General features: G+C 43.7%; 9 protein-coding genes across 9 annotated transcripts; 5 read left to right on the forward strand and 4 right to left on the reverse strand.

Moving 5' to 3' along the window:
- The first annotated feature begins 107 nt into the window (after positions 1-107).
- V2V93DRAFT_369882 (Ion transport protein-domain-containing protein) lies at positions 108-7,036 on the forward strand. The gene is made up of 10 exons (XM_066910127.1): positions 108-2,475; positions 2,531-3,373; positions 3,426-3,549; positions 3,609-4,138; positions 4,195-4,724; positions 4,780-4,907; positions 4,966-5,251; positions 5,312-5,945; positions 6,014-6,212; positions 6,289-7,036. The coding sequence occupies exons 1-10, from the start codon at positions 239-241 to the stop codon at positions 6,952-6,954; spliced, it is 6,177 nt and encodes a 2,058-aa protein (XP_066765744.1). The 5' UTR covers positions 108-238; the 3' UTR covers positions 6,955-7,036.
- A 1,085-nt stretch (positions 7,037-8,121) lies between these two features.
- Positions 8,122-8,862, forward strand: V2V93DRAFT_391314 (uncharacterized protein; the record flags this gene model as incomplete). Its single annotated transcript, XM_066912433.1, has 1 exon — positions 8,122-8,862. The coding sequence occupies one exon, from the start codon at positions 8,122-8,124 to the stop codon at positions 8,860-8,862; it is 741 nt and encodes a 246-aa protein (XP_066765745.1).
- An 876-nt stretch (positions 8,863-9,738) lies between these two features.
- V2V93DRAFT_369892 (uncharacterized protein) lies at positions 9,739-11,601 on the forward strand. The gene has a single exon (XM_066910128.1). The coding sequence runs from the start codon at positions 9,849-9,851 to the stop codon at positions 11,304-11,306; it is 1,458 nt and encodes a 485-aa protein (XP_066765746.1). The 5' UTR covers positions 9,739-9,848; the 3' UTR covers positions 11,307-11,601.
- Positions 11,399-13,516, reverse strand: V2V93DRAFT_369893 (uncharacterized protein). The gene is made up of 3 exons (XM_066910129.1): positions 13,385-13,516; positions 12,878-13,321; positions 11,399-12,808 (listed from the first exon to the last, which is right to left on the reverse strand). The coding sequence occupies exons 1-3, from the start codon at positions 13,385-13,387 to the stop codon at positions 11,687-11,689; spliced, it is 1,569 nt and encodes a 522-aa protein (XP_066765747.1). The 5' UTR covers positions 13,388-13,516; the 3' UTR covers positions 11,399-11,686.
- A 184-nt stretch (positions 13,517-13,700) lies between these two features.
- Positions 13,701-16,260, forward strand: V2V93DRAFT_244877 (uncharacterized protein). The gene is made up of 3 exons (XM_066907098.1): positions 13,701-15,124; positions 15,176-15,809; positions 15,867-16,260. The coding sequence occupies exons 1-3, from the start codon at positions 14,111-14,113 to the stop codon at positions 15,884-15,886; spliced, it is 1,668 nt and encodes a 555-aa protein (XP_066765748.1). The 5' UTR covers positions 13,701-14,110; the 3' UTR covers positions 15,887-16,260.
- Positions 16,261-16,400: 140 nt separating this feature from the next.
- On the reverse strand, positions 16,401-18,507 carry V2V93DRAFT_369896 (major facilitator superfamily domain-containing protein). The gene is made up of 7 exons (XM_066910130.1): positions 18,283-18,507; positions 17,898-18,214; positions 17,807-17,824; positions 17,630-17,744; positions 17,542-17,562; positions 17,326-17,472; positions 16,401-17,270 (listed from the first exon to the last, which is right to left on the reverse strand). Exons 1-7 carry the CDS (start codon positions 18,472-18,474, stop codon positions 16,635-16,637), a joined length of 1,446 nt encoding a protein of 481 aa, XP_066765749.1. The 5' UTR covers positions 18,475-18,507; the 3' UTR covers positions 16,401-16,634.
- An 89-nt stretch (positions 18,508-18,596) lies between these two features.
- On the forward strand, positions 18,597-21,162 carry V2V93DRAFT_369901 (BRO1-like domain-containing protein). The gene is made up of 4 exons (XM_066910131.1): positions 18,597-18,906; positions 18,973-19,387; positions 19,446-20,534; positions 20,590-21,162. Exons 1-4 carry the CDS (start codon positions 18,635-18,637, stop codon positions 21,016-21,018), a joined length of 2,205 nt encoding a protein of 734 aa, XP_066765750.1. The 5' UTR covers positions 18,597-18,634; the 3' UTR covers positions 21,019-21,162.
- V2V93DRAFT_369904 (uncharacterized protein) lies at positions 21,056-22,432 on the reverse strand. Its single transcript, XM_066910132.1, has 3 exons — positions 22,223-22,432; positions 21,682-22,150; positions 21,056-21,620 (listed from the first exon to the last, which is right to left on the reverse strand). The coding sequence occupies exons 2-3, from the start codon at positions 22,096-22,098 to the stop codon at positions 21,189-21,191; spliced, it is 849 nt and encodes a 282-aa protein (XP_066765751.1). The 5' UTR covers positions 22,099-22,150; positions 22,223-22,432; the 3' UTR covers positions 21,056-21,188.
- Positions 22,433-23,098: 666 nt separating this feature from the next.
- V2V93DRAFT_244814 (uncharacterized protein) lies at positions 23,099-25,442 on the reverse strand. The gene has a single exon (XM_066907097.1). It carries the CDS (start codon positions 25,019-25,021, stop codon positions 23,246-23,248), a length of 1,776 nt encoding a protein of 591 aa, XP_066765752.1. The 5' UTR covers positions 25,022-25,442; the 3' UTR covers positions 23,099-23,245.
- Positions 25,443-25,928: the final 486 nt, after the last annotated feature.

Here is a 25,928-nt window from a genome sequence, read left to right on the forward strand (position 1 = left end):
AAATTTTTGAGATATAGATAGTGTATTCTGTGGGTTAGGGTTTAAGCTAAAACACGACTTGCCAATATCCGTGCGGCTCATGAACTGCCATTTGTGAACGCGCGTAATTATAGACGTAGAGAAGTGCAACCTCTCGGTAATTGGATCTCTCCCAGCTTTTGTCTTGTTATCGCTGGTAGGATTTAGCGGGTATTATTTCACTGAAAATAGTGCTGTGGAGTAACAGTGCATCACACCCATGCCTGATCATCAGGATGAAGGTATCCCTCTACAGGATATTCATTTTTCTGATGAAGATAGCGACCATGAGGACTTCAATTCATATATCCCAAGTACCTCCGGTACAGCACCTTTAACGTCCTTAGTTGCCTCCGATTTTGAACTAGGAGTGACGCGTCCGAGTCTGCGGATACCGACCTTCGGCGAACAGAGAGGTGCCATCCCAGATAGCTTAGCAGTCAACAATTCAACTCGGTCCCGCCGGTCGAGCAGCCTCTTGTTCCCCACTGGCAATCGAAGAGAGTCACTCGGAAGATATAGCACTATTTCTGCTGCTACTGGTAGTCATCCCAGGGCCAGCAGCGATATGCGCCATGCAGCCTCAGTCGGTAACCGACCTCCGCTTGACCGCAGTCGACGGTTGAATAGTGCGGACGGAGTACCCGGAGTGCCACTCGACGAGCCGAAAGAGGAGCAAGCAGATCTTGAAGTCATTAAACGTGGATTGAATAGCGCTCTTGGTGGTGAAGGAGGATGGTTGCCTGGACGACGAAGTGCAACCGTCTCACGATCTCCTGCCGATCGACCGAATATTGGTATAAACATAAGTAGAAGCTCGATGGAAGACGAGCTAGGACTTTTGGAAAATGCAGACAGTATAAGTGGAGCAAAATTGTATTTGTCACCCGCTCGCAGTGCAGGTTCCGGTTTCTCGGAGGTCAGCAGTGTTCGCTCAATCGTATTTTTAGGTGATGATCTTCCACTAGACGATAGATCGCAAATTTTCAGAGATGATGCAAGTACATCAGCTAGGTCAGAATCTAGCCGTGGCCGACGTCCGCTTAGTGTAGACGGTGCAAGATCATTTGCGAGCAAGCAGCTCTCGTCAGCTGTTAGACGTATTGTCTCGAATGAGCCCACAGAAAGCGAAAATCATCGCGGCTCGGTTTTTGGTGTTGATTCTAATGATTTGGAAGATGAGTTCGAATATCCCCCCAGTGAGGCAATCCCAGACTTTGATGAGAGGACTCATACACTTCCTGGGGATTCTAAAGAGCTGCCTCCTCTCCGTGGCTACTCTTTATCGATTCTAGGACCTGAAAACAAATTGAGACTTTACTTATACTGGCTGGTCACGCATAGATGTTTTGATGCTATTTGGCTTGGAGTTTTAGTTTTTCAGACTGTTGTGGTCATATACCGCGCTGTCAGCGATCAATCTGCACACGATAGAGCTGGATGGGGAGCTACATTTCCAAACGTCGCTCTGCTAGCTGTTTTTATCTACTATTCAATTGCAATTGGCTTAAAAGTGGTTGTATCTGGTTTATTTCTAAATCCAGAAACGGGAACAAGTCAGGCTATTTACGAAATGATAGAGTGGTTCTCAACCAGACGGAAGAATCACTTCTCTATAAGACAATTTAAGCCTACTTTTGGCAGGAATGGTCGACCAATCGAGGACGTGAGTGAAGATAAAGAAGCTATTCGATTAAGTAGGCTAGCATTTTTGCGATCAAGTTGGAACAGACTTGATTTCATAACCGTCATCTGCTACTGGATCTATTTCATTTTGGCCAATATCAATTCTCCAGGGAGCCATTCTGCAATTAATATATTTCGCGCATTGAGCTCTGTCCAATTGCTAAATTGGCTCAAAGTTACTGAAGGTACTCGAAAGGTTTTACAGAGTATAAAGAGAGCGGCTCCATTGATGGTCAATGTCACTCTGTTCATTGGGGTTTTTTGGGGTCTGTTTGCCTTAGTAGGCACGCAGGCTTTTGCAGGTTCATTTCGCAGACAGTGTGTCTGGGTTAATCCCGATGACGCAAATGACACCTACAAGACCACGCAGTTTTGCGGGGGATATCTTGACGCCAATCTTAATAAACAGTCATTCATCAAATTGGACGGAGAGTATAGCGACAGGGCTCCCAAAGGCTATTTATGTCCGATAAATTCGGTTTGTGCCGAAGTCGAGAACAGTTTTTACAATGGCACTGTCAGTTTCGACAATATATTACAATCGCTGGAGCTGGTATTTGTTATTCTTGGCATGAATGGATTTTCCGATATCATGAATAACGCATCTGATTCCGATTACGCGATCGCGGCTATTTTCTTCGTTGCTAGTGTGATTGTACTGTCTTGGTGGCTTTTCAATCTTTTCATTGCTGTTATATCTACGTCATTTGAATTTGTACGTGAACAGGATGCAAAGAGGCGGCTCCTGGAATCATCAAATTTGGAGACTGAGTATGTACCATAAAAACATTTCTCTAGTCTTTATAAATAAACTGACTCTGTCTAGAAAACTTGCGAAATCTGCGCCATACTCTAAGCAAAGCAATTGGCTTTATAAAAGCTATTATTACTACATGAAACCATTCTTTATTTTGCTGATATTGGCAGATTTTATAATCCAGAGCCTAAAATCAACAACAATGTCGTCTCAGAAAGAGAAATTCATTTCCACTTTTGAAATTGTAGTGACGTTTGGCTTGCTTTTTGAGATCGTCATTCGTTTCTTTTCGGAACTCCCAGATTGGAGGCAATTTCTCACTGTCAGAAACGCACTCGACACTTTTCTTGCTGTGATCACGACTGTTATTTTGCTACCTGTTATCAGACGCTCGCAGAGGGCATATCCGTGGTTGACTGTATTCCAAGTGATAAGAACGTATAGGGTTGTTGAGGCAGTCCAATTTACTCGTCTCAAGTGGAAAACTGTCACAAAGAATACGAGAGACTTTTTCAATCTCGTTATTTTCTTATTGCTTACAATTTTTCTAGTTTCAATTCTTGGATCAGAGCTTTTCAGAGGTGAGATCAGTGAATTTGACAATAACGGAAATCGAATTGCAATCAATTTTCGAAACCTTGCCAACGCATTTTCTGGAAGTTATCAAATCATGACAACAGAAGGATGGGCTCCAATCCTTTTTAGCGTTACCGCGGCGCTAGCACATTCAAGCTTAGGATGGGTGGGTGCAATTTTTCTATGTGCCTGGTTCTTATTTTCAAACGCTGTTGTGGTCAATCTCTTCATTGCTATCATTCAATCAAATTTTGACTTACCCGAGGAGGAGAAGAAGGAAAAACAAATCAATGAATACGCGATACAATTCGAGCCAACAGTTATTGGTGGTGAAGTGTACGTGGCCAGGATTACTCTGCTTGATTTTTGATTTTAATAATATGTTTAGGATAGCTAGTGATAGGACACACGAATCCCGTTCGAGTATGCATCCTCGGTTTTCACTGCTTCATAACGAGGCTGGGCAAGCTGTTGATGAGAATTTTCTTGGGGGAAATGGCTATATAATTGAGGTAAGTTACTCTATTATTTTTCTTTCAATCTGGGCAGTAGTGGATAATTGTTCAACTAGGAGACGACGGAGGATGATTTAGGAAGTCGTCATACTGCGCACCCAGTTTTCTCATTCGCCTACTGGACTCGCTTATTTAAATTGAAGTCTAGGGACAATCCATTTTTTAACGAACCTTCATTCGAATATGACTCGAAAAAAAATGCAGGGGTATTTATTGATGAAGTGAACACGATAAAAAAAGAGTACAAGAGGAAGCGCGAGAAGTATATCGTCAGCCACCCAAATTTTAACCGCGCACTCTTCTGTTTGAGACCTAGCAATCCAATTCGAAGATTGTGTCAAAAAATAACCGTTCCTGCTCGCGGAGTACGATATGGCGATGCAGCTAGAAACGAACTCGCATATCGTATTTTTACGCTAATTATGATGCTGTGCTCCGCTGCGATGGTTGTCACCGCATGTATCGTGACGCCTTATTACCAGAAAAAGTTTTACAGCTCAAAGAACTGTGACCCTTCTGATAGTAGCTGTCAGAGGTGGAACTGGATGAGTTTCAGTGATCTTGCGTTTGCTAGTATATTTAGCTTGTACGTCTATCTTGGCTTTTTTTGATGGTAATGCATTACTAATGTTTTGAAACCAGAGAGGCTTTAATAAAGATCTTAGCGGATGGGTTCATTTACACCCCTAATGCATATATTCTGTCAACTTGGAATTTTCTGGATTTTTTTGTACTGGCGACCTTGTGGGTTGATATCATTACGGTCCTCATCAATCGCGGCAGCAATGCCAGATTTCTGCGTGCTTTCAAGGCGCTAAGAGCTTTACGTCTCTTACATATCAACAGAACTGCGAGGGATACGTTCCACAGTATTATAATTGTTGGAATCGGACAAATTTTTTACGCAGCTATTGTTTCGCTCACTCTATTGCTTCCGTTCTCGCTATGGGGACTAAACATTTTCATGGGAAAACTTGATGGGTGCTCTGATCAGGATGTGACAGATCTTGCGCAATGTCGCGGTGAATTTTATTGCTCTGCTTCAGGTGACAGCAACTGTGCTCCTTACAACTGGGATATGTGGATACCAAGATCTTATTATACTCCGGGATATAACTTTGATTCTTTTGCAAATTCGATATCTATTCTATTCCAAATTATTTCGTTGGAAGGTAAGACAAACCTGACTGAAAAAATTGAATATATACTAATATTTATTATCGCTAGGATGGAATGATTTATTACAATCTGTGAAAGACATTACTGGGAAGGGGCTAAACCCATCTTACAACAATTCGGTTTATAATGGAATCTTTGTTTACGCTTTCAACATTATCTCGATTGCCTTCATCTCTGTACGTATGGTCGCTTGACTCATGTTGGGATTTGGATGACTAACAAACGTACAATCAGACACTGTTTATTACTGTAGTAATGGAAAACTACGCCAAGAAGACAGGTGCTGCGTTTTTGACCTCAAAGCAGCGTTCATACTTGGGCATGCAAAATATTCTTAGCAATGTGCGACCGTCGAGAACAGGACGTATTCCGGTCAATCGCTGGCGCCGAAAGTGTTACGATTGGGCCGTCAGAAGGGGATGTGTATTGGATTCCTGGATATTATATGTGCAGACTGCACAAGCTGCCGTGCTATTGTCCGAATTTTATACAGATGATGATAGAGGCCAAGTGGCCAGAGGCATGAATTTACTTTCATTTTGTCGGTTTGCATTTAAAATTCTAACAAGAATTATTTTAGACGCACTCTATTTATGTATTTCCACAATTCTACTGTTGTACATGGTTGTCCGATGTTTAGGACTTTCTTGGAAGGCTCCTGATGTGCCTCATTTGCGATATTTACCAAGACGCAGAGGACAGGCGATCAGTGTCAATAAATGGGATATATTTTGGTTTTTTACCGTCTCAATCACTTTTCTGCTGTCACTCGTGACATTAGGAGGCAATATACCCTCTGACAAAGTATCCAGTCTCGTCAAATTAGGCACTGCTAAACGACTCTTATTTGTGCTTATATTGTGCCGTCTTATTCCGCGCAGTAACCGGCTAAATCAGCTTGTTGTGACAACTCTCGCCAGTCTTCCTTCGATTCTGAGCTTGTTGCTGACATGGCTTGTCTTGTTTCTTGTCTATGCAGTCGCTTTCAATCAGATTTTCGGTTTGACACGACTAGGACCTAATGGATCTTCTAACACTAATTTCAGATCTTTTTTGAAGTCGATGCTGCTACTTTTCCGGATGAGTTGCGGAGAAGGCTGGAATTCGGTTATGTACGATTATCAAATTGAATCGCCGTTTTGTATTGATACGGCGGATTTCTTTTCTAGTGATTGCGGCAGCAAAACTTATGCACTGGTTCTTTTCATATCTTGGTAGGACCTTTTTTTTATTTATTTTGTTTTTAACTTACGGCAGTATTAATTATTTGTTGTTCGGATAGGAATATTTTTAGCATGTACATTTTCATGAATATGTTTATCTCTCTTGTCTATGAGAGTTTCAATTATTTCTACCAACAGTCCGAATGTGCACGTTTTGTATCTCGCGATGCAATTCGCGCATATAAAGACGCATGGGATGAAATTGATACTGAAGGAATTGGATATATTAGAGAGCGCGACCTGGCAAGATTTCTTCGGGTACGATATTTTCTCTTTCTCTCTTGTTTTGATATCAATCAATGAATTAAAGAAAACTAACGCGGTATGTTTTTAGAAATTGCCACCTCCATTTGATACTGGAATATATACCGGAGAAAATAGTGTGCAGGAGATCTGCTACGCTTGCAAATATGTAAATCCGGCGACCATGAAGACAGAGATTAATTTGGACGAATTCAAGCGCCGCATCAACAAAATCCGTAGCTCGGAAATGCGAATCAAACGTCGCAAATATGAGCAGATGATCTATGAAATTTCCGCCCATAAAGAACGACTATCATCTGAAGTTTCAGATTTGTGGATTCCGTTTTCACAGCCGCTGCAGATTATTCCGTTTTATAAGATTGTGAACGCTAGATCTGAAGCACTGACTTTGAGGGAGTTTATCTCTAGGTGGGAGATCATGCGAAAGGTGGAAGATGATCGAAAGAGATATTTGCTATCTGCTTTTGCTTCGATGGTTCGAGATCGATATAGGTATTTGGATAGGATGAATCGGATCACCGTGCAGCATGATGGCTCGGTTATCACAGTAGGTAAGAACGGGAAAGTTATAGTGTCACGCGTACGAAAAGTCGATAACACTCCAAGAATTTACGTCGGGAATGCGGCCGATGATGAAAATTATGAATATTATGAAGATGACGAATATGATCGCAGCTTGTCGTTCAGATCACTAACAGGTCAGAATGATGAAAATGTTAGACAATCGCGGGCTTAGATATACTTAAAAGATATGATTTACGACTTGATAATTTACTACTTCTCAATTTTTTTCCTGGGCTAAAACATGTATTTAGTAGAGCAAAATCTTTTATTATTTTTTGTGCTCATACATTCAGTTCCTCTACAGTCGACGATTGCCCTCACAATCAGGTGCCTAAAATCATTCACGTGATGTAGACAGTAGGGTTTCCACTTCAGTCAACCCTACATTGCTCAAGTTTTTCAGTAATTTTCTTTTTAAATTCGCTCTGTATCTCTTGTTCTGTTGTTGTACTTTTTAAATTAGTTGCCTGATTGCAACTTATTTATTTTCTCAAAAGGTGTGTGTTTTTGTTTATATTATTCTTTCAGAAGATTTATATTTGAGCATTTTCCTACTTCTGTGTGATATTTCTGTGATGAACCTTTGTCGCCCCAATCATAAAGAGCCCATTAACCCGGAGCTTCGTTGATGATTCGACTTCTAGCCAAAAGAATTATCTGATTTATCGAAATTCACAAGAAGAGGAAAACTCATTTGCAGTCTTGATTTTCAAGTCATTGATACTAATTGTATTTTGTATAGAATATACCAATTTGGCTTTAATTATACCGACTAGGGGTTATCTGATTTCAAAAGGTACGCGCTCGTCTTCTGAATTTCTGTGTGCAAATATAAAGATTCTTGGCCCGAGTAAGGTTAGGAGAAATAAGAATGGAGATTGTGATGTGTTAAAAAAATACTATCAAATTCCGAGAAAAATAATGTGGAATTCTAATTACCTGATTCATTCTGTCTGTCCTATTTGAACTGAACCCGAGCATTATTTGTACGAGTCAGAAGCGTGTAATTAACCTCGAATATGCGATTTAATAGTGTAGATACTGTTCATTTGATTTTGCCGATATATACTTAAATTTTGCTGTGCGTTCTGTAAGGTAAGAAAGTTTCCCTCGTTTTTCTGTAATAGTCGATAGGAGACGGGCAAGATGATGAACACAAAAACTTTTTCCATGCTAATCATGAAAAAAAAAAATGATTCAACCTATATATTCGAATTAAGTGACTCTGATTTTTGTGCTCCGTCTTCTGTTGTCTTAACAAAATTTTTCAAGCGAGACGAGCTAAGTGGATATTTTTTGATAGTGAATGCGAAGAAGCGCACAAGTGATTTGTCGCAGAATGTCGACCTTGATTCCGGAAGCAGAACGAGTTGAGACGTTGGTAGAGAATATAAATGCGATAAGGGCGCGTGTACAAGCTGCAGCTCAGACGGCAGGCTCGTGTCCGCGATTGGTAGCGGTGTCTAAGCTCAAGCCGGCCAGTGATATTCAGGCGTTGTATAGTGCCGCTTCGCAAAGACATTTTGGAGAGAACTACGTGCAGGAACTGGTTGATAAGGCTGCAAGTTTACCGGCGGATGTACAGTGGCATTTTATTGGTAGTTTACAGTCAAACAAGTGCGCTACGTTGGCAGGTATTCCCAATCTGTATGTAGTCGAGACAGTCGACGCACTTAAAAAGGCCCGGAGACTAAACGATGCTCGCGGCGACGAGATGCCGGTGCTGAATGTGTTTATTCAAGTGAATACTAGTGGTGAAGAGAGCAAGAGCGGATTAGCACCAGGAGCAGAGGTGGTTGAGGTCGCAAAATACATCGTTGAAAGCTGTCCGAAACTGAAGCTACTAGGATTAATGACGATTGGATCGATTGCCAGATCAAAGGCCAGCGGCTCTGAGGAGAATGAGGATTTCAAAAGCCTTGTGCGGCAAAAAATTCAGGTTGAGCAAGAACTTGAGGGAGTTGGAGAACTGCAGCTCAGCATGGGAATGAGTGAAGATTTCGAAGAGGCTATTCGACAGGGCTCGACCAACGTGCGCATAGGCAGTGTTATTTTTGGTTCCCGACCGCCTAAGAAGTAATAACTGGTGGCATTTGGATGCAGTGGACTAGCAGTAGTTTTTATTGAATTTGAACGTTCCTATAAAAAGGCGCTACGCGATGCGCTGGTAGCCAAAATCAGATGCTGTATCGTGGATATTAGCCGTTGAACCGGAAAACGAGCCCAAGAAAGGAATCAATGGATTTGTGATGAGAGCTAAGCTCGATCTGGCTTGTGGGTGAGTACGTTAATAGTACTGGCAGCAGATCGATAGGGTTTCATTCGGAAATATATATTACCGACATAATAATCGATAAAAGATATAAGAGGGTCACAGTAATGTTAGTTATAGAAGCATTAAACAAGGTACGTCAGAGAAGGGTTATGAAACGATGAAAAGATTGTCGAGACGGTGATGAAGGCATCGTGTGAAATGAGCATGTAGCAGCAACCATTAATGAAATGCATAGCACAATATTTTGAATTCAAATTTGCTAACATCAGATATGTTTTTGCATAAGGAATAGATCTCAGGAAATGAAGTAGTAATCAGTACCATCTATATTAGATAATAGTGATCTTCGGTGGCTGCCAGCCCAGGTAGCGAGGATACAGTGAGAGCCGCTGTTCAGGCCACAGCACCGCAAACAAGAGCAAGCCAGAGCAACAAGAAGAAGAAGAAGAAGAAAGAGGATAATAACAATAATAATGAAAAAAGCAACAGCAACAACAATAATAACAACTACTCAATCCAGACACAGAAAGGCTGCGTGACCTATGACGTAGCCAGCCCCTGACATTTCAAAAGTCCCCAGATGAAGACTCTTGCGCTAGTCCCAAAAAAGACAAGAGCGGAGACAAGCGCATGATTGTAAAAACCTGCTCTAATCCGCCTTGTCATGGCTGCTCTTCATCTACTCTTCTTTCTTTTGTCTCTTCATCTCTAATCTTGATATACTCTCGCCAGCTTCAATTATTTTTTTGTGCATGCTTCTGCAGCTACTTCTCATACTGTAACAGCAAGCCATGGCAACTACCATGCAGCAATACAACTCGTGGTCTCCCCGCAGACGCTCATCGCTTCCCCAGATCGACCCCGCCAGTGGCCCGCCACAGCAGCCTCCTACGAGGCGCCCTTCATGGATCCACTCAATCTCACAGAAGCTTACACCCGATAGCAAAGAGACCAAGGAGCTCCGTGCTGCCTCTGCAGACTCTCTGCCACAGGTCGCTCCCGTGTCGGCGGGTCTCGCTCGCGCCGCACCAGAGTCACAGCCAAAGTCAAACATTTTTTCCTCTGCGCTCCGCCGTCTCTCCACATCTAGCGGTTCCAACTCCAAAGTCTGTACTCAACATGTATGCCGTCGCGTTGTGTTTAACCGCAACACTGAGCGGCCCACGTGCCCTCTACAGGAGCTGCAGAATATGCCGATGAAGCGGGTCGCCTTTCGTGTCGATGAGCTTGACGACGAGATTCTTGCGAAGGAGCCCCTTTACTGCCAGATTCGTCGGGCGGTCAAATACCAGCGTGCTATCGAGCAACGAAAATCTGAAGCTCAGAGTGCTCTTCGAGCAAAAGCTGCCGGTGCCGGACTCGGCGACTTTACCCCAGGAGCCCTTCCCCGCAAAAATGTGTCGCCAAAATCTGAGGCTCATTCGACAACGGCTCCCGTGCGACCCGCTCTCGAAGGAGAGGCCTCGGTGTCAGAATCTCCTTCTTGTGCTCGATCAGAGTTAATGCTAGATGTTCCTCCTTCTCCGACAATCGAAAATGGTATTCCAGCCTGCATTCTCGGAACAACCGAGGATGGAAAACCCGAGCGGCATGCCTTTATTAGTTCAGACTCATCCAGTTCAGATTCAGAAAATGCAGATACTACTCTTACAGCCACTTGTTCAGCTTCCTCGCAGGCTCACAACAAAGAAGGCTGTCTTGGCAAAATCTACACCCGGTGCTGTAAGCTGCGCGAGCACAGTCCCGCCCCAGTTTATCTCGAGCAGCTAAAGGGAAAGTTCTCTATCAACGCCTTTAGGCTGGATTCTGAGTCTCTTGAAAACTCTACTCAGCCGCCGTCATATCAACAAATGCAAGTCCTAGCAGATCTATTTGCTTTTGTTCCTGTCAACACATTCATAATCAGCAGTATCGCCATGAACGGCGACATGTTCCATGGCCTAGCCGTCTCTTTGGCTCAGTCCAGAGATCTCAAATCCTTGTCATTGCAAGGTACAAAACTAGATGTACCAGCTTGGAAGTATTTGTGCTATCTCGTATCAATATCTTCTTCATTAGAACACCTCGAAGTGAGAGGCATGTCGCGCAAGAATTCTGAGTGGATGCTACTGGCACGTGCCATAGCTGCTCGAGAATTGCCTCTGGCAGTTGACCTCGAGCAAACTGATATTCCTGAAAATGAAAAATTGCACATTAAAATTGCATGTGAAGGGCCCTCGTCGTCAGCTGTCGCGAGCGATAGTGAATAAGAGGAATAAATAGTGAATGTATATTACTTTTTGGGAATGCTTTGGAGTTTTAGGTAACTTTTTTTTTTGTATCTTGAAATGCATATCTGGGTGGATCAAAGTGATTTCGCTCATTATCATTGACAAGAGAAATCAGTGGCTGTACCAATACGTAGGCCACATTCTAAATAACTTGGAGTTACCAAATAGGTTACTGCGTAATCTGACAAGTCGAGCATGATCTACAGGTCTAGAGCATACCTCGCGAACTCGATAATAAAGGAAAATAATTTCAGATACCATTAAAACATCATACAGACTTAATTTTTTTAAAAAACATATACACTGCCACATCTCTAAGAGCAAAGAATAACCTAAAAAGGAGAGTAACAGCGGCAATTTCAAATGATTTCGAACTTGCCAGTCTCGACCTTTATTTCTTTCGTAAATTCCACTGATGCTCCACCCTCGACAAGAACGACATCAGAGACATCAATCTGCGCGAACGGCGTTGTCTTCTTGAATGAGACCGACATTGGGAAGAAATCGTTCTCGTCATCGGCCTCGACTGTGAAATCAAAGCTTCCAGAAGACGCTTCAGCTTCGCTGATGACAGGGATGTTCCAGTTGATGTGATCACCTTCATGCGAGTAGTCTGCGTCACCCGAGTTCACTTCAGCGGCTTCGCTGGCGATAGGAATGAAGATGACAACGTCCTCGAGAACAGCGCTTTCGTCACGAAGTTCGTACTCGATAGTCACTTGGTAAGTTCCAGCACCGCTGTCACTGAGCCAGCAGGTGATGCCAAGAGGAGCGAGAGCTGCGCCGGCGTCACCAGTGCCGGTAAGTCTCCACCGCAAAACACCGAGTGGGTTATTGTTTGACGGGAAACCACGCGTAGGATCCTTCAGACCGATAACTTTCGAGGAGCTAAAAAGAGCTTTGTCCACATTAGGATGGGTCTTAAATGATGCCGGATTTCCTTCAAGTTCGATTGCGAGACGAATCTTTGAAACGGCGGGGTCTGCTACGCGGAGCTGCAGATCTCCGCGAACCTCAACGTTAACAACTTCACCCAGACGCGAAATTTGACCACTGACAGCCTCGACAATGGAAACTATGATGCCGTCATTGTCGGCGTACGGTGAAGGTGAAGCAGCAGTCGGGGTGCGCGTAGTGGGCTCTGGTTCGGGAGTCCGAGTAGGAGTAGTGTCATCGAAACCAATTTCTGCCCGCACATGCTCGTACATATCGGTTGCCTTGGATTTCTTTCCAAGCTGCATGCCCTTTCCACGAGGAGCAGACGGCTTAGTTGCCGCACCGCCAGGACGATAGTCATCGTATGAAGATTCTTGGCGAGTGCTTGACGAGGGTGCAGTGGAAGGAGCGTATTCGCTCTGCGAAGGGAATGAAGACGACCGCGAGGCGAAGGATGGGGTTCCGCGTTTTGCGGCCTCGCGACGCTGCATATCGAATTGCTTTGCGCGACGCTTGCGTTCCTCGTTTGCTTCGAGCTCTTTGTTCTATAGAAATTTAAAAGATATTGGTTAGCGACCAAAATTGAGCACTTCACTGAAGATGGCAACACTTACTCGGGCTATAATCTCTTGAATCTTCTCCTCGTGACTATCCATCTCAAGATTTGTTCGGATCTGTGCCAATGTCAAATTGTCCTTGTATCCGAGTTCGACAATTTCATCGAACGCGCTAAGCAGCTCAAACGCATTATTCAGAATTTCACGCTCATCCGAAGATTTGCAAAGGGTAGTAACAATTTGAGAGAATAGGTGCAGAGTATCAATGTCCTGCAAAATATTCGATTGCTTGTTTGTGATGAGCACCATGTAGAGCTCCTCGAGCGGCTGGTAGACGTATCGCACGTTTTCGTCTTCGACGGTTGTATGCTGAGTGCCTTTGTGAGTCAGCTTCGGGAAAGCAGAAAGAAGTGCCTCAATTCTAGATTTCGGCATATCGCGGAACTGGCGCGAAAGCACCGCTTTGCCGCCGCGAGTGCAGACAGAAGCTGCGAGGACAACCTGGAAGAAGATAAAGGAGTTAGCATTTTTGACGATCAATTGAACATCGATCTGACATCGTACCATTTCAGACAGCTAGCAGCACAAAATCCAGAAGTTGCAAGTATTGAAGGAGATAAGGGCCTGGCTCTGTCTTTGGCGATTGGATTCTGCGTAGATGACCTTCGCGACTTCTGGTTGACTCCTGGCTCGAATTTCTCGAGAGAAGCGTGCAGCCACGTCCGCAGAACCAGAACTTACTGGTTCGTTGTTGGTTTCAGCTCAAGCATGAGTTACAGCATAAATGTAGCTACAAATGCACTAAGCCATAAATGTAAAGATGCAGCTGCATTTAAGCACCCCGGATCTTGCGCGGCTGCGTTCAGCCAAGTAGCCAGCCCATCCAGCTAGTTAGCCACTAGACCTACCCAGAACTCCACTATTATTATCGTACTCTCTCAGCCGAGATACCCCATTATTTTTGTTTATTTTTATTTGTTTTTTGAGTTCAGAGCTTAAAAGGTGCTTTTATAATCGAGAGATTTCTGGGTTCATAAGACGCACTGCACCCATTTTCGCGAGACCGCTAATCCCCTTTTTTTGATCAAAATTGATATTGAAATATACCCTTTTTTCCCTTAACTTGAAACCATCGACAGTCAGAGAGTTGTTTTACTAATATCTAGGTACACATTATCGTGATCATCAGCCAAATCTATCAGTAACTAGAGGGAGAGGAGTATTCACTCAATCTGTTTATGCCAGCGAGCAAGCTATCTCTAAATAAAATATACAGCAAGACAAATCGTAATGTCTACACTGGAAGAATCTAAGCCTACATTTCTTATGACGCCAAATGATATCGCAGTGCAATCAGATGTTGAAATGGCAACCGATGAAGAAGAAGATGTCATGCTCTTAGACGAGGAGGCGGCTATAAAGCAACAGGACCATGATTCACCTATGGACGAAGACACTGTAGTTGCTGATGATGAAGATGAACAGCTGGGGGATGTTCTAGAAGTTGCAGAAGTTTCCGGGCAATCGGAAGATGTTGAGGTGTACGATGCCGAGACTACTGAGACTGAGGCCATTATTGATCTGTCAGCTGCCAAAGAGTCTGAGGCGCCTATTCTTGAAGAGCCCGTTGAAATTGTCGAAGAACCTATAATACAAGTAGCGCCGACAGAGCAACCGACTGCTGATGTTGGTGAAGTGCCCTCCTCTGGCGTTGCCGGCGAAATATCAGAACTACATGCCGATCCGGAATTTGTCGATGAAGCGTCTCTAGTTGAAACGGATACAGCTTTCGAGGAGTCTAATGCAATTGTTGAAGAGCCAGTAGAGGAGGTTGCCAATGAGCCGGCAACAGCCGAAGCAGATGTGACGTTGGTACCCGAGGTGTTTGATGGCTCAAATAAGGAAGCGACTGAGGCAGAAGGCGACGCAGCTGTCGCGATTGAAGAATCCGTAGAAGTTGTTGATGATGATAGTGCATCGGATGAATCATCTTTTATTGAAGAGACTGGTCTAATTACTACCTCTGCTGACGACCCAAGTACCGAAAATAATCGACCTACAGATTTCCCGCATATAAGTGTGATCGTTATTCGTGAAGGCGGCAGTCGTTATTTACTTTGTCCTTCTGATCATTCCGATGATAAGCAATTAGAGCGAGAAGCCCAGCCGATTTTAGAGGATTTTGAAATCCTTCCTGCGCCGATTGAGAGTCTTTTCGAATTATTTAGATCCGTTTTCAGCGATTTGGATGAGAGTGAGGAGATAGTTTTGGAGATTCCAGCTTTTGACACTTCGATATCTGAGGTAGGATTCGTTTTCATATAACAATTGTACAGCTGATGCTAATATTTACAGGATAATACCTACACCCACGAAGTGACCACATACGACTTAATATCTCTTTATTCGGGTCTTTTAACAAATGACGGGGCAGATATGACCCAAGCTGAACCACTAATCATAAACTTGAAAGTACAGCCACGATTTATCTCTCGCTTCAATCACATCGCCTCTGTGATTGGTAGTGGATATGGCTTTAAGCGCCTGCGTGGCGAGGTTCAACAAGAGTCCAAAGTGATTGATATTCCAGATGACGTCTTGGAATCAGCGGAGGAAGTTGCAAAGGAGAGCAGTTCAGGCTCTGTGAATGTAGAGAGTGTACAGCCCAGTGTGCAGCCAACTGAGGCTGGTGACATACCGGCCGGTTTGTACTCCAGTTTTTACTTGGCTGTATTGTTCTATACTAACTATAAATTAGATGCAACAGAGAAAAGTGCTGACTTAACATCTGTGAAGGAAGCTATTGAAGTCTCTGCCGATTCAGATTCGCAATTTGACGAGGTTGCCGAAGAAGAAACTGCTAAAATATCAGCGCCAATAGTTGTACCCGAGACTGAATCCACTAAATCCACAGGGGCTGAGCAGGCCAGCTCAAAGCGACCATTTGAAGATGTCAGTGAGGATGCCTCGGGGAATACGGACGAACCTAGTAAGCATATTAACTTTATGTTTGCATGGGCTCATATGCTAACAGGAAAATTATTAGATGGAAAGCGCGTAAAGTGAATCACTATTGAACGTGAATGCCCTTACAGATCAGCTGTGAGTTATATCTTGACTGACAGCGCATCGTGGGATTCAATTGCTGATGGCTTTTCAATTTGAGGACAGCCGTTTTGGTCTCTATCTCTGTATCTCCAGCTAGTCAGGTCAGTGCTTTCACTGAATCCATTACTGTAAACATGTTCTATGTCTAGCGCCGTGAGTATTAAAAAGTAATTTGGACGTGAGGGACCGATGTATAACTATCTTGTTGTTCTATATTTTGTATTTTATTATTGTAAATTTTGCCTTTTGTTTCTTCATTTGAGTTTGGATATTAAGGTATTATTTGGTGTTTGCTTTCTTTGTATTGCCTTGGTTAATTGTTTGTGGTTTTGTTTCGAGTGATGCTTTCTGCCTTTCTGTCAATGAGCTGTTTTTGTCTTTCTAATATAGCATTTCAAGTAGTTTAACTGCTTTTTCATATCTTTTTGTGTTGTGAATTGTGAATTTACTAGGTAGGAGCTTATTACTCTGATATACTCAAAATTGGAATGACATTTGTACTATATAATAAAAAATCACAACGATTGACAACATTACAAACCAAAATCAAAAAACAATCCATCTATAACTCCCACCAGCCAACAATTCATGCATCGATCTCGGAATTAAACTGTTATTTCAAAATATGCCGTTCATAAATCTGTATAGATAAAGAAGGAAAAATTTGAAAAGAAAAAAAAAAACAGAAAACGCCAGGTCAACAAATTCATACAGAAGAAACATGAGACGTCGACGTCGCACTACACTCAGCGGTAGCCTCAGCGGCATCCATTTCTATACGCCTATTCCTCATCTTGTCTTTACTTCCCAGTAAGAACGGAAGCGGAATTGTAGCTGCTGCCACGACAGCCTGGAAGATGAGCGAACGACGCATATTTCCAGGGGGATCTCCTTCGTTTGAATCGTATTTCAGTGCGTCCATGATTACGATGAAAATACCACCAACGCAATTTCCGCCGGACCAGAGAATTGAGGAAGTTAGTTCGGGTGATACAGGAAATACTTGTTCTTGCACCCATTCGAGAGCAATTGGAAGTAACGAGAATGAAGCAGCTCCAAGAACGCCAGAAACGACGTACGGCCCAACCAGCTGCTTTGATTCAGTCTGTGTGAATATAAGACAAATGTAGCAGATTGCGATAATTGGGACTTGGATTCGAATAACCAGAACGAAAGAGTGCGTGCGATCAAGGATTGGGGACATGATGGCTGAGAAGACAAGCCCGACAACAATAAGAATTGCACCATCTATACCGGCGTCATCGGAGGAGTATCCATATGGCTCCATAATTTGATTGATCAAACTAGAGAAAGAATTAAAATATCCAACCAGGATGGAGAACTACAACCGTTAGAAAGAAAAAAGCTAATAGGACAAGATTGGAATATGCACGTACAATTAGGAAAATCACAATAAATCTGCGGTTTGTGATGAGAAGCTTGAAGCTCTTGGGAATAGGCAGTTTAGGATTTGCTGCAGAAGGACAAGGAGGTAGCGGCGGCCGGCTGGGAATGAAGAAAGCTGGCAGACAAAGAATCGTTGCCTAGAAGATGGTTATCATTAGCTTTTACGCCCATATGAATGGCATATATCAAAGATCAAAACTCCATACAATTATTGAGACCCATAAGACCTAGAATGAAGACAATTAGAAAGATACGGATTCATCTGATAATCTGCGAAGAGAAAGGTAGGCTTACAGAATTTGAGAATTGGCTGGTCTCTGTCACAAAGGCTGGACTAACTAGTTGGCCAATTGCTCCACCAAGAGGGTTAGACAAACTTGCTAGAGCATTCGCAGATACGCGTGATTTTCTATACGACAGAACATTAACAATACTGGCAATTTTCATGTCGAGAATGTTATCTATACTTACGAGGTAAACCACATATCACTAAAGCACGTATAAAAAGTCAGTTAACAATTCATTGCCACACCAAATCAGATTGTCAAAAGAGAGAACTTACGTGTAATAGGAAGGAGCATTCAAAGAAAAAGGCTGTCCCAAACCAATGATTATTTGACCAAACATCAAGACGCCGAATGATCCCTTGCCATCATTACACTTCACACCAGCAACTCGAATCCAGCTACCAACAATCAACAATATAGCCGACACAGCCATTGCCGCCTTGACTCCGCGACGGTGAAGGGTATAAGCGCATGGTACACTGCCTATGGGATACGTGAAAAGGATAACAGTGGAAAGCCAGTTGACTGGGGATTCTGAGTTGAGATTGTAGAAATCGGCTACATTCGAGGATATTGGAGCAAATGTAAGCCACTAAAATATGTTTAGTTGTCAGTTAATATTGAACAAAGGGGTATACAATTGAAAAGCTAATCACATACAGCCCATGAAGCGACGATGTTTAGTAACATGAGGGCTACCAGACCGTACCAGCGGCGCTTGTATGATCTGTAAACAGGCGCCTGGCTGAATTCCTCAACTGGGTCATTAATGACCACAGCTTTAGAGTCTTGGGATGGCTGTGAACTACCGCTCATGTTGTCAGCGAGAAGTGGGGAGCAGGCAGTTGGCATCCCGTCTGTTTGTGGGATTAGGCAACGATGAGCTCCACTCGCCATCGCTTAGCTGATTACAGCCGCACGTGACAGGGTTTGAATACGAACAATCGGGTCCGAGGCACTAACAAGATAACTCCCATCTGAATACACAAGAGAAAGCACTATAATCTTCATCATGCCATCCTCGCCGAAGATCGCGGTGCCTCTCAAGACGACTACCGAGGTCGACTGGGAGGCTCCGTTACGTACGTATATCCGCCAGACGTATGGAAGTGCTGATAACTTCTCAAAAGAATGTCAAATGTTTTCGCGCCTGCGTCAGGATATGATGGGCGCCGGTAATGATCCCACAGGCAGAGATCTAATTTACAAGTACTACGGCCAGCTAGAGCTTTTAGACTTGCGCATTCCCGTTGAGGAAGGGGGCTGCAAAGTTGGATTCACTTGGTATAGTTAATTCTAAAATTGACTTCTGCCTGGTCGTGTCGATATGTCGTGCTAACTCTTTAACAGGACCGATGCTTTCACGGAAACAGAAACTACTCAGCACTCAATTGCTTTCGAAAAAGCTTCTGTTTTGTTTAATCTTGCTGCTGTGAACTCGCATATCGCTGCCGACTCTTCAGATCTCAAAGTAGCTTACAAGACCTTTCAGGCCGCTGCCGGAATATTTACCTTTGTGGCAGATAGTTTTCTCCACGCACCCAGCTCCGATCTTAATCGAGATACTGTCCGAGCTCTTGCAAGCCTGATGATTGCTCAGGCGCAGGAGGTTTTTGTTGAGCGACTTCTATCTGAAGGCGGTAAACCGTCAATGCTTACGAAATTGGCAAAGTCAGTCAGTTTGATGTACAAAACTGCTGTCGAGGGACTCAGTTCTGCCGTTGCAAAAGGATGGATCGAAAGAGAATGGGTATCTCTGGCTAATGCAAGTTATTATTACTAAAGCTTGCATTTGTGAATGATGTCACTGACTGGCTCTTTAGATCAAGCAATATTACTGGGACGCAGTCGCGCATGCTCAGCAAGCCGAGCTTCAAACATCAAAGGGCAAACATGGTCTTGCAATCGCGTACATGAAATCTGCAATATCGAAAAATGATGCAGGCCTCTCCTCATACCTTCCTTCCACTTTCTCATCTTTCCGTGAAACTTTGACAAGTTACCAAACTACTCTTGCCGCTAATCTCTCGACCATGGAGAAAGATAATGATTTTGTCTACCATAGTAATATTCCTCCTACTAACACCATTCCCGAAATCGGTGCTCTTGAAGCAGCAAAGCCGACTCCAATGAGCGATCTTTACAAAGACCAAGACATCTCCCAACTTATCGGCCGCGATATATTTGAAAAGCTAATTCCGGTGTCTGTCGCCGAGCAAAGTAGCTTGTACTCGGAAGAGCAAGCAAAGCTACTTCGAGCTGAAGGTGAAAAGGTTGATGTGGCTGAAGAGGAGCTCGTTTCGGCATTGGAGTATCTCGGGCTACCTGCCGCGTTAAAGACGGTCAAGACGTTAACTCACTCTTTTGAAGACGGACGCGTGGATGAGAATGTCGCTCAATGGGCGCAAAAAATACAGATAAATGGACTGGTCTCGTTTGCTGATATTGACCAAAAAAAACGCGATATTTATCAAATCGTAGAACGCTGCGAGAAGGAGCTTGAAGCCGAGGAGCGCGATGGAGAAAACATGCGCGCTCGTTTAGGTCATTTTTGGACACAATCCCCGTCAGCGTCCTTGACAATTACTCTGAAATCTGATCTGCATAGTATTAAGGAATCACTCTGGACTGCAAGTACATCTGATAAGAAGTTGCAAGCGCAGTATGGGCCTGTGGAGGCCGATCTAAAAATTTTGGCCCAAGGCTCGCATAGTGCTGAATTAGCCTCCTTTTTCAGACCGAGTAGTATTGGAGGAGTTACGCAAAACTTTATGGATATGGATATTTCAGAAAGATTGCCGAATCGTCCGGTAGGGACTAATGTTGATGTTGAGGCAGTCGAGAGTCTGTTGAAGAAACTTACAAAGTTGAAGAAAGAGCGTGGATTGGTGTTTACAGAGCTGAAGGAGAAGGTACATTTTTTTAGAGACAGGCTATCAATGACTGATAACTAACTTTGGTCAACAGATTCAAGAAGATGATATATCTTCGCTCTTAATCCTCAACAAAAAGGTTCCCTACGTAGAAGAGAAACTATTCAGATCAGAACTCGAGAAATTTGCTCCCTACCAAAAACGCATCGCGGCCACAATATACCAACAAGCAATGACTCTCAAAGATCTCACTGCAGCATGGAAAGCTATCCTCGATGACCCCTCGATTCGCCAACGTCGAGCACAGATGGATGATGCAGGAATGCGCAAGAGAGCTACTATCGACCGATTCAAAAGGGCATATGAAAGCTGGAATGATGTGTTTTACGGGAAACAGAAGGGGGTGCAGTTTTATGCAGAGCTGTTCGATTTTGCAAAATCGACAGAACGGAATGTGCTTGATTTTGTGGAAAATCGAAGGGATGAGAGTCGTAGGATTCTGGCGAGTTTGGAGCGACGATAGGTTTAGTCTAACGTACGAGCTTTCATGATAGTTGAGATTGGTTGGATATCGGTAGAATTAACAACTAAAAATACAACGCGCTCATGCAATTACTCAAACAACATATTGTAAGTATGTACCTCAAAAACAAACTCCCTAAAAGGCTTGGACATGTATGTTCGCAAATGCCCTCATCGAAGCAGCAGGATTCCTGACTTTTGCTTCTTTGCATTCGCTGCTGCTGCTTGCCGTCTTCGTGCAGCTATTGAAGTAGAGCTATCTGCTTTTGAGGTTGCAATTTTGTGATCCAAAGAAGATTGTGTCTTGGCAGTTCTATTAGAAACTGCCAAAATCTCATTCTCAGTATCCTTAAAGACTGTCGTCGGGCGATATCCTTGCTTGCGCATACTATTCATTGCCGATTTTTCTCCTAGAGATGGTGTTGAGAGCTTTTTGCTTTTTGCCCGTAGTTCTAATGAGTGAATAGCCTCTGCCGTGTCGCTCAGAGTAATGCTATTTGCACTATGCATTGGCTTTTGACGTAATTGACGAGGGGGATGGCTGCGAACAACTGATGGAGAAATATGCCCCGCCGTTTCTGCTGGGAATTCAACTAATGAGTCCTGTAGTTTGTGAAAGTCAGTATTGTTCGCTTTGGTCAAAATATTAAATTATTGAGCATACGGTCGAAAGTGTGTATTCAAGATACGCGTTTTCAGGCGTCTCGGGACTCGACATGTAAAGTTCTTTTAAAGGGATCCGCTTTTCAAGCATTGCTCTCCTTCCTCTTATGTCGTCTGAGTTATCTCCACCTTTCACAACCCCTCGTGTATAGAAACTATCCACATCAGGTTCTTCCCGTCTTCTCCAAATTTGACGTCGATCAGGTGTCTGAATTGATGAGAAATTGCCAAGATTATTTTCTAACAAATAAAATGCCAATGGCGGAATATTTTCTTTATTGCTATCTTCTTCAAAAACGTCGCGAGACGATGGAGGTCTGATTGTTGGTAATTTATCAACGGTATAATCGTGATGTACTGTAAATCGCGCTGAGGTTCGCACAGGTTTTACTTGCGAGTTTGGTGATAATGGAGCCATGCTTTTCGTCTTTAAAAAGCTGGAAATAATCAATTTTCTGGTTCAAAAGAATCTGAGGCAAAAAGAATAAGGTTAGTATTCCAACGAAGGGAAAGATAGGCGTCTGTTGAAACAGATACCATACCTGAGCTTATACTGGAACTAAAGCTGAAAGGTATCCCCAATTCTATTTGAATTCAAGTTGATTTGCAAACTAATATGACTTCTGATATTATAGAGTGCGACGAAGCATATGCATTGAAGAGCAATATCTTTTGTGGCAAGTGTGATCTTTCGCTTTCTTGGGATTTAAGGTTTGTTTTGTTTGTTTACATTTATAAACCTTAAATGATTGACATATCGCTCTGCTCACGCGTCGCGGTAGACGGGGGCGCCTTCATTGTCTAGTCTGTGATTTCTGTTAGGTAATTGATAATGATGATGCTGGGTGACTAGGTGGGTAAAATGATGAGTTGGGTTTCTTGGTTGTGGAAATCGCCAAAGGTCTAAGGTGCTATACTATAAGTTTAATAAGATAAATTCCAGTTTACTGCTTCTGAACAGCGTATAAAAAAATATCATAAATATGGACCTGTGGTTAGTAATTCAGCTTGATGTATTTCAAGCATATACGATTGAAAAGTGGTATTTGGAAGCAATAAACCAATCTAATCTAGATAAATATGTAAAAGTAGATAGATCTGATAAGGAGATCCAGGTGCCCTGGCAGCAAACAGCAACACTATTTTTTTCCAGACTCTGACTCTGAACACATATCTTTCTTCTTCAGAGCTATTGAGATGATTTAGATTAAACGAAGAAGAAGTATAAAAAAAAAGAAGCACTTGCCGTCTAATAATGAAGTAGGTAGTCATAAAGATTAGGGTTTCTAATGAGCCAAGCAAAGTAAAAAATTAGCAATGATTTCGTCATCGATTCACAGTAAGAAAGAATCGTTGATTGTAAAATCAACGAGAAAAGAAGATTTGAATCCGTTTAAACTCAGTTTACATGATATTCTCATCAGTATCTGATACAAGCAATATATTGCAAATGAAAAAAATATGCGTACAAGAAAGAAATGAAAAAGAAATAATGAACATTAAACCAAAGCCTTTTTCAACCAAATGCAAAAACCAACCCACTGCTACATGAATCAAAACGAAATTTATAACGTCCACGGTGTCCAATTTCTTGATTTTTTACTCAAATGCTCATAATCTGACCTCGGGGCCAGCACCATTCTTGCCTTACCACTGTAAAAATCAGGACTAAGCTTGCCATGTCGGCGCATCTCGAGTTCCATTGCCAAGATCCGTAGAAATTCGCCATTCATGCGCGGTTCACGAGGTCGTAATATCGGCAGACAGTTCTGTTGAATGTCGTAAGTCTCCATGGGAATGTAAGTAGCTTCTCCTTCTTCACCGCCAGCAGCAAGATCAACTCCAGAAGTGCTGGTGCTGGTTAGAGTAGATGAGGCAGGAGAGGATGCCTCGACGCTGCGCTTCTCAGATAATGGTTGCTGCATCATGAGAGCACGAGCAGTTGATCTTGCGGTGACACCACCTGCGGAAAGAGAGTGACGCGAAGAGCGAGAGACAGAAGCCGACTGTCGAACAGGTACACTTTCCGAGCGAAGACGACGGGTAGCACTCGGCGATCGTTTGCGGGAAGACGAGCGATGTGACGAGGACGGCGATGAAGATGAAGAACGACGCGAAGAGGGTCTATCGGCACTTCGTGATCGTCTAGGTTCCACTAAATGATCGATCTCATCCTTGCGCATATATTCTTCCTGGTGTCTAGCCATCGAAGAAGCGATCCACTTTAACGAGCGAAGCGACGAGTTAATTTTAGAAACCATGCTATTGTGCTGTCGGGCATACTGCTCATCCAAAACCTCTTGTTGTGTTTTTGGGCGTCTGGGCTGTTGCTGTTGAGCTACAGCCGGAGTACTGATGTGCGAAAGAAGCTGCGGTACTTTGCTCGAGCGAGAACGCATAAGACCAGGTTTCGACGGCGAGGACGAGGAGGCCTGAGAAGCAGACTCCTGTGGAACAAAGGCAATGGCTGGGATGCAGGCTCCGTTCTCATCAATGGCAACGCATAAAGGATCATCGTTATAAGCAGAGATGGATTCTGACCGTTGCTTACGATGTCTAGATGGAAGGCCGCAAACGTCAAACTCAGAAAGATACTTCTGTGACTGTGACGGATGGACTGTTGATGACGATGAGCTTGATTTCAGAGTCGCAGTGTCTGAATCCGAGTCTGAAGAAATATCAACGGTAGGAAAGTATTCGACATCGTCCGAGAAGGGGGTTGTAGGCGATGTGCGCGGTGACGAGTCAGAAGACGAGACACTCATGGACAAAGCTGGAGGCGAAGAAGTCGGAGAGGGCAATGGCGAAGAGCACGGAGATGATGCAGAAGACGGGGGAATAGAGCGCGATTTCAGTTTGCGGTCAATATCAAGAGCGCTTGAAGCTGACCGTAAAGGTGTAGCGCTATCTTCGTCATCGACAGGAGGTGGTGTGAGCAGCTCGACTAGCTCAGAGGGAATATGGCGAATATGCTTGCGACTCGACTTTGCCGGCGACGGAGCAGATTTTTTGTGGCTCTTGCCTCGCTCATGAGCAGCAGCCTGTGAGCTGATATTTCCTGGAGCAAGATTTGTCGAGTCGGAGACAGATCGTCTAGTAGACTTGGATCTGTGGATGGCGGGTCTCTGGTGCGAGGTGGTAGAAGAAGCAACTAGAGGGTCAGCGTTCGAGAGATCACTAGTGTGTCTGCGACGGTGAGTTTTTTTGGACGGCGAAGAGGCTCGTGGCGGTGGAATGGAGGTGACTGCGAGGAGGGCTGCGACGGCGGGTGGAATGTCAGAGGCCTTGCGCGTGTGAGCTGGCGCTGTGATGTGCCGGACGACAAGAGTGTCTGCGGACATAGTAAGGAGCAGAGAATGGAGAGCAAAGAAGTAGAGATCAGAAGGACATGATAGAAATAGGAGGGAACAAAGAAGAGAAGGATATGACAATGACAAAGAAAGAAAGAAAGCGTAGAAAAAAGTGTGGAAGAAAGCACAGTCGAGTGAGTCGCGAAGAGGCGGAGGAGCCGAAGCTGAGCCGCGTCGACGGCGATGGCTTTTTTGGGTTTTACGCTAAGGCGATAAGCCCAAAGAGGACCTCCGATGCGCAACTGATGCCGTCATCGCTCGCTCTGCTCTTTACTAATTTTGTTTACCACGTTCGGATTGGCGCAATCGCAGCTGATCTCATATACTGCCATTGTTCAAGCTATTAATTATCCTACTGTTGTCTGCTAACAGAAAGCGCACGGTGGAGATGCGGGCGTCATGTTATTATCGCGGGCATAACTAAAAAAAATAATTGTTGCATAAAAGCCATAAGTGCACAACCATCTATGCATTTGCGGTATCGCAGCTGCTCGATAAGGCCTCCGCTATCGTTCGCCTCGCTCTCTGCGCTTTAGTCCGCAGAGCCACTCAACCAGCCTGCGGCATCGGCTGAAGTTTTGGCTAAGTAGTGCTAATTCATGACCGCTGTGCTTGTCTTGGAGAATTTTCTCCACTGGCTATAGAGCTGTAGCGTTACTCCTACATCGGCAATTCAATGTGGCTACTGACGATAGCAAACTGCTGTAATCCATACTACCTAAAGCTTCGTCCTATTGTCAACTCCTCTTTGCATCTCTGATCCCTCCCGCCCGCTTTGACCCTCTTGTTTGTAGCCCCTATCATACTATCCTCGCACATTTCTATCTCTTGCTTATCGTTTGTCTCTATCCGTAGTTATCACAGACCAAGCCTCCCTTAGCTAGTTATCAGCTCTGTA

Source organism: Kockiozyma suomiensis (assembly GCF_038497685.1).
Source record: "Kockiozyma suomiensis strain NRRL Y-17356 unplaced genomic scaffold V2V93scaffold_7, whole genome shotgun sequence".
NCBI lineage: Eukaryota > Fungi > Ascomycota > Lipomycetes > Lipomycetales > Lipomycetaceae > Kockiozyma > Kockiozyma suomiensis.

Bases quoted from the DNA above. Each gene is read 5' to 3' on its own strand.
- V2V93DRAFT_369882 (XM_066910127.1), top strand. From the start codon at position 239: ATGCCTGATCATCAGGATGAAGGTATCCCTCTACAGGATATTCATTTT. The intron at 5,946-6,013 runs GTAGGACCTTTT...TTGTTCGGATAG, and splicing joins CTGGTTCTTTTCATATCTTG to GAATATTTTTAGCATGTACA. The intron at 6,213-6,288 runs GTACGATATTTT...GTATGTTTTTAG, and splicing joins ACCTGGCAAGATTTCTTCGG to AAATTGCCACCTCCATTTGA.
- V2V93DRAFT_369892 (XM_066910128.1), top strand. From the start codon at position 9,849: ATGGCAACTACCATGCAGCAATACAACTCGTGGTCTCCCCGCAGACGC.
- V2V93DRAFT_369893 (XM_066910129.1), bottom strand. The intron at 12,809-12,877 runs GTAAGTGTTGCC...AAATTTCTATAG, and splicing joins TTCAAGAGATTATAGCCCGA to AACAAAGAGCTCGAAGCAAA.
- V2V93DRAFT_244877 (XM_066907098.1), top strand. From the start codon at position 14,111: ATGTCTACACTGGAAGAATCTAAGCCTACATTTCTTATGACGCCAAAT. The intron at 15,125-15,175 runs GTAGGATTCGTT...TAATATTTACAG, and splicing joins TTGACACTTCGATATCTGAG to GATAATACCTACACCCACGA. The intron at 15,810-15,866 runs GTAAGCATATTA...GAAAATTATTAG, and splicing joins GGGGAATACGGACGAACCTA to ATGGAAAGCGCGTAAAGTGA.
- V2V93DRAFT_369896 (XM_066910130.1), bottom strand. From the start codon at position 18,474: ATGCCAACTGCCTGCTCCCCACTTCTCGCTGACAACATGAGCGGTAGT. The intron at 17,473-17,541 runs GTATGGAGTTTT...ACCATCTTCTAG, and splicing joins TCTTATGGGTCTCAATAATT to GCAACGATTCTTTGTCTGCC. The intron at 17,271-17,325 runs GTACGTGCATAT...TAACGGTTGTAG, and splicing joins TTATTGTGATTTTCCTAATT to TTCTCCATCCTGGTTGGATA.
- V2V93DRAFT_369901 (XM_066910131.1), top strand. From the start codon at position 18,635: ATGCCATCCTCGCCGAAGATCGCGGTGCCTCTCAAGACGACTACCGAG. The intron at 19,388-19,445 runs GCAAGTTATTAT...CTGGCTCTTTAG, and splicing joins AATGGGTATCTCTGGCTAAT to ATCAAGCAATATTACTGGGA. The intron at 20,535-20,589 runs GTACATTTTTTT...TTTGGTCAACAG, and splicing joins TTACAGAGCTGAAGGAGAAG to ATTCAAGAAGATGATATATC.
- V2V93DRAFT_369904 (XM_066910132.1), bottom strand. From the start codon at position 22,098: ATGGCTCCATTATCACCAAACTCGCAAGTAAAACCTGTGCGAACCTCA. The intron at 21,621-21,681 runs GTATGCTCAATA...CACAAACTACAG, and splicing joins TTGAATACACACTTTCGACC to GACTCATTAGTTGAATTCCC.
- V2V93DRAFT_244814 (XM_066907097.1), bottom strand. From the start codon at position 25,021: ATGTCCGCAGACACTCTTGTCGTCCGGCACATCACAGCGCCAGCTCAC.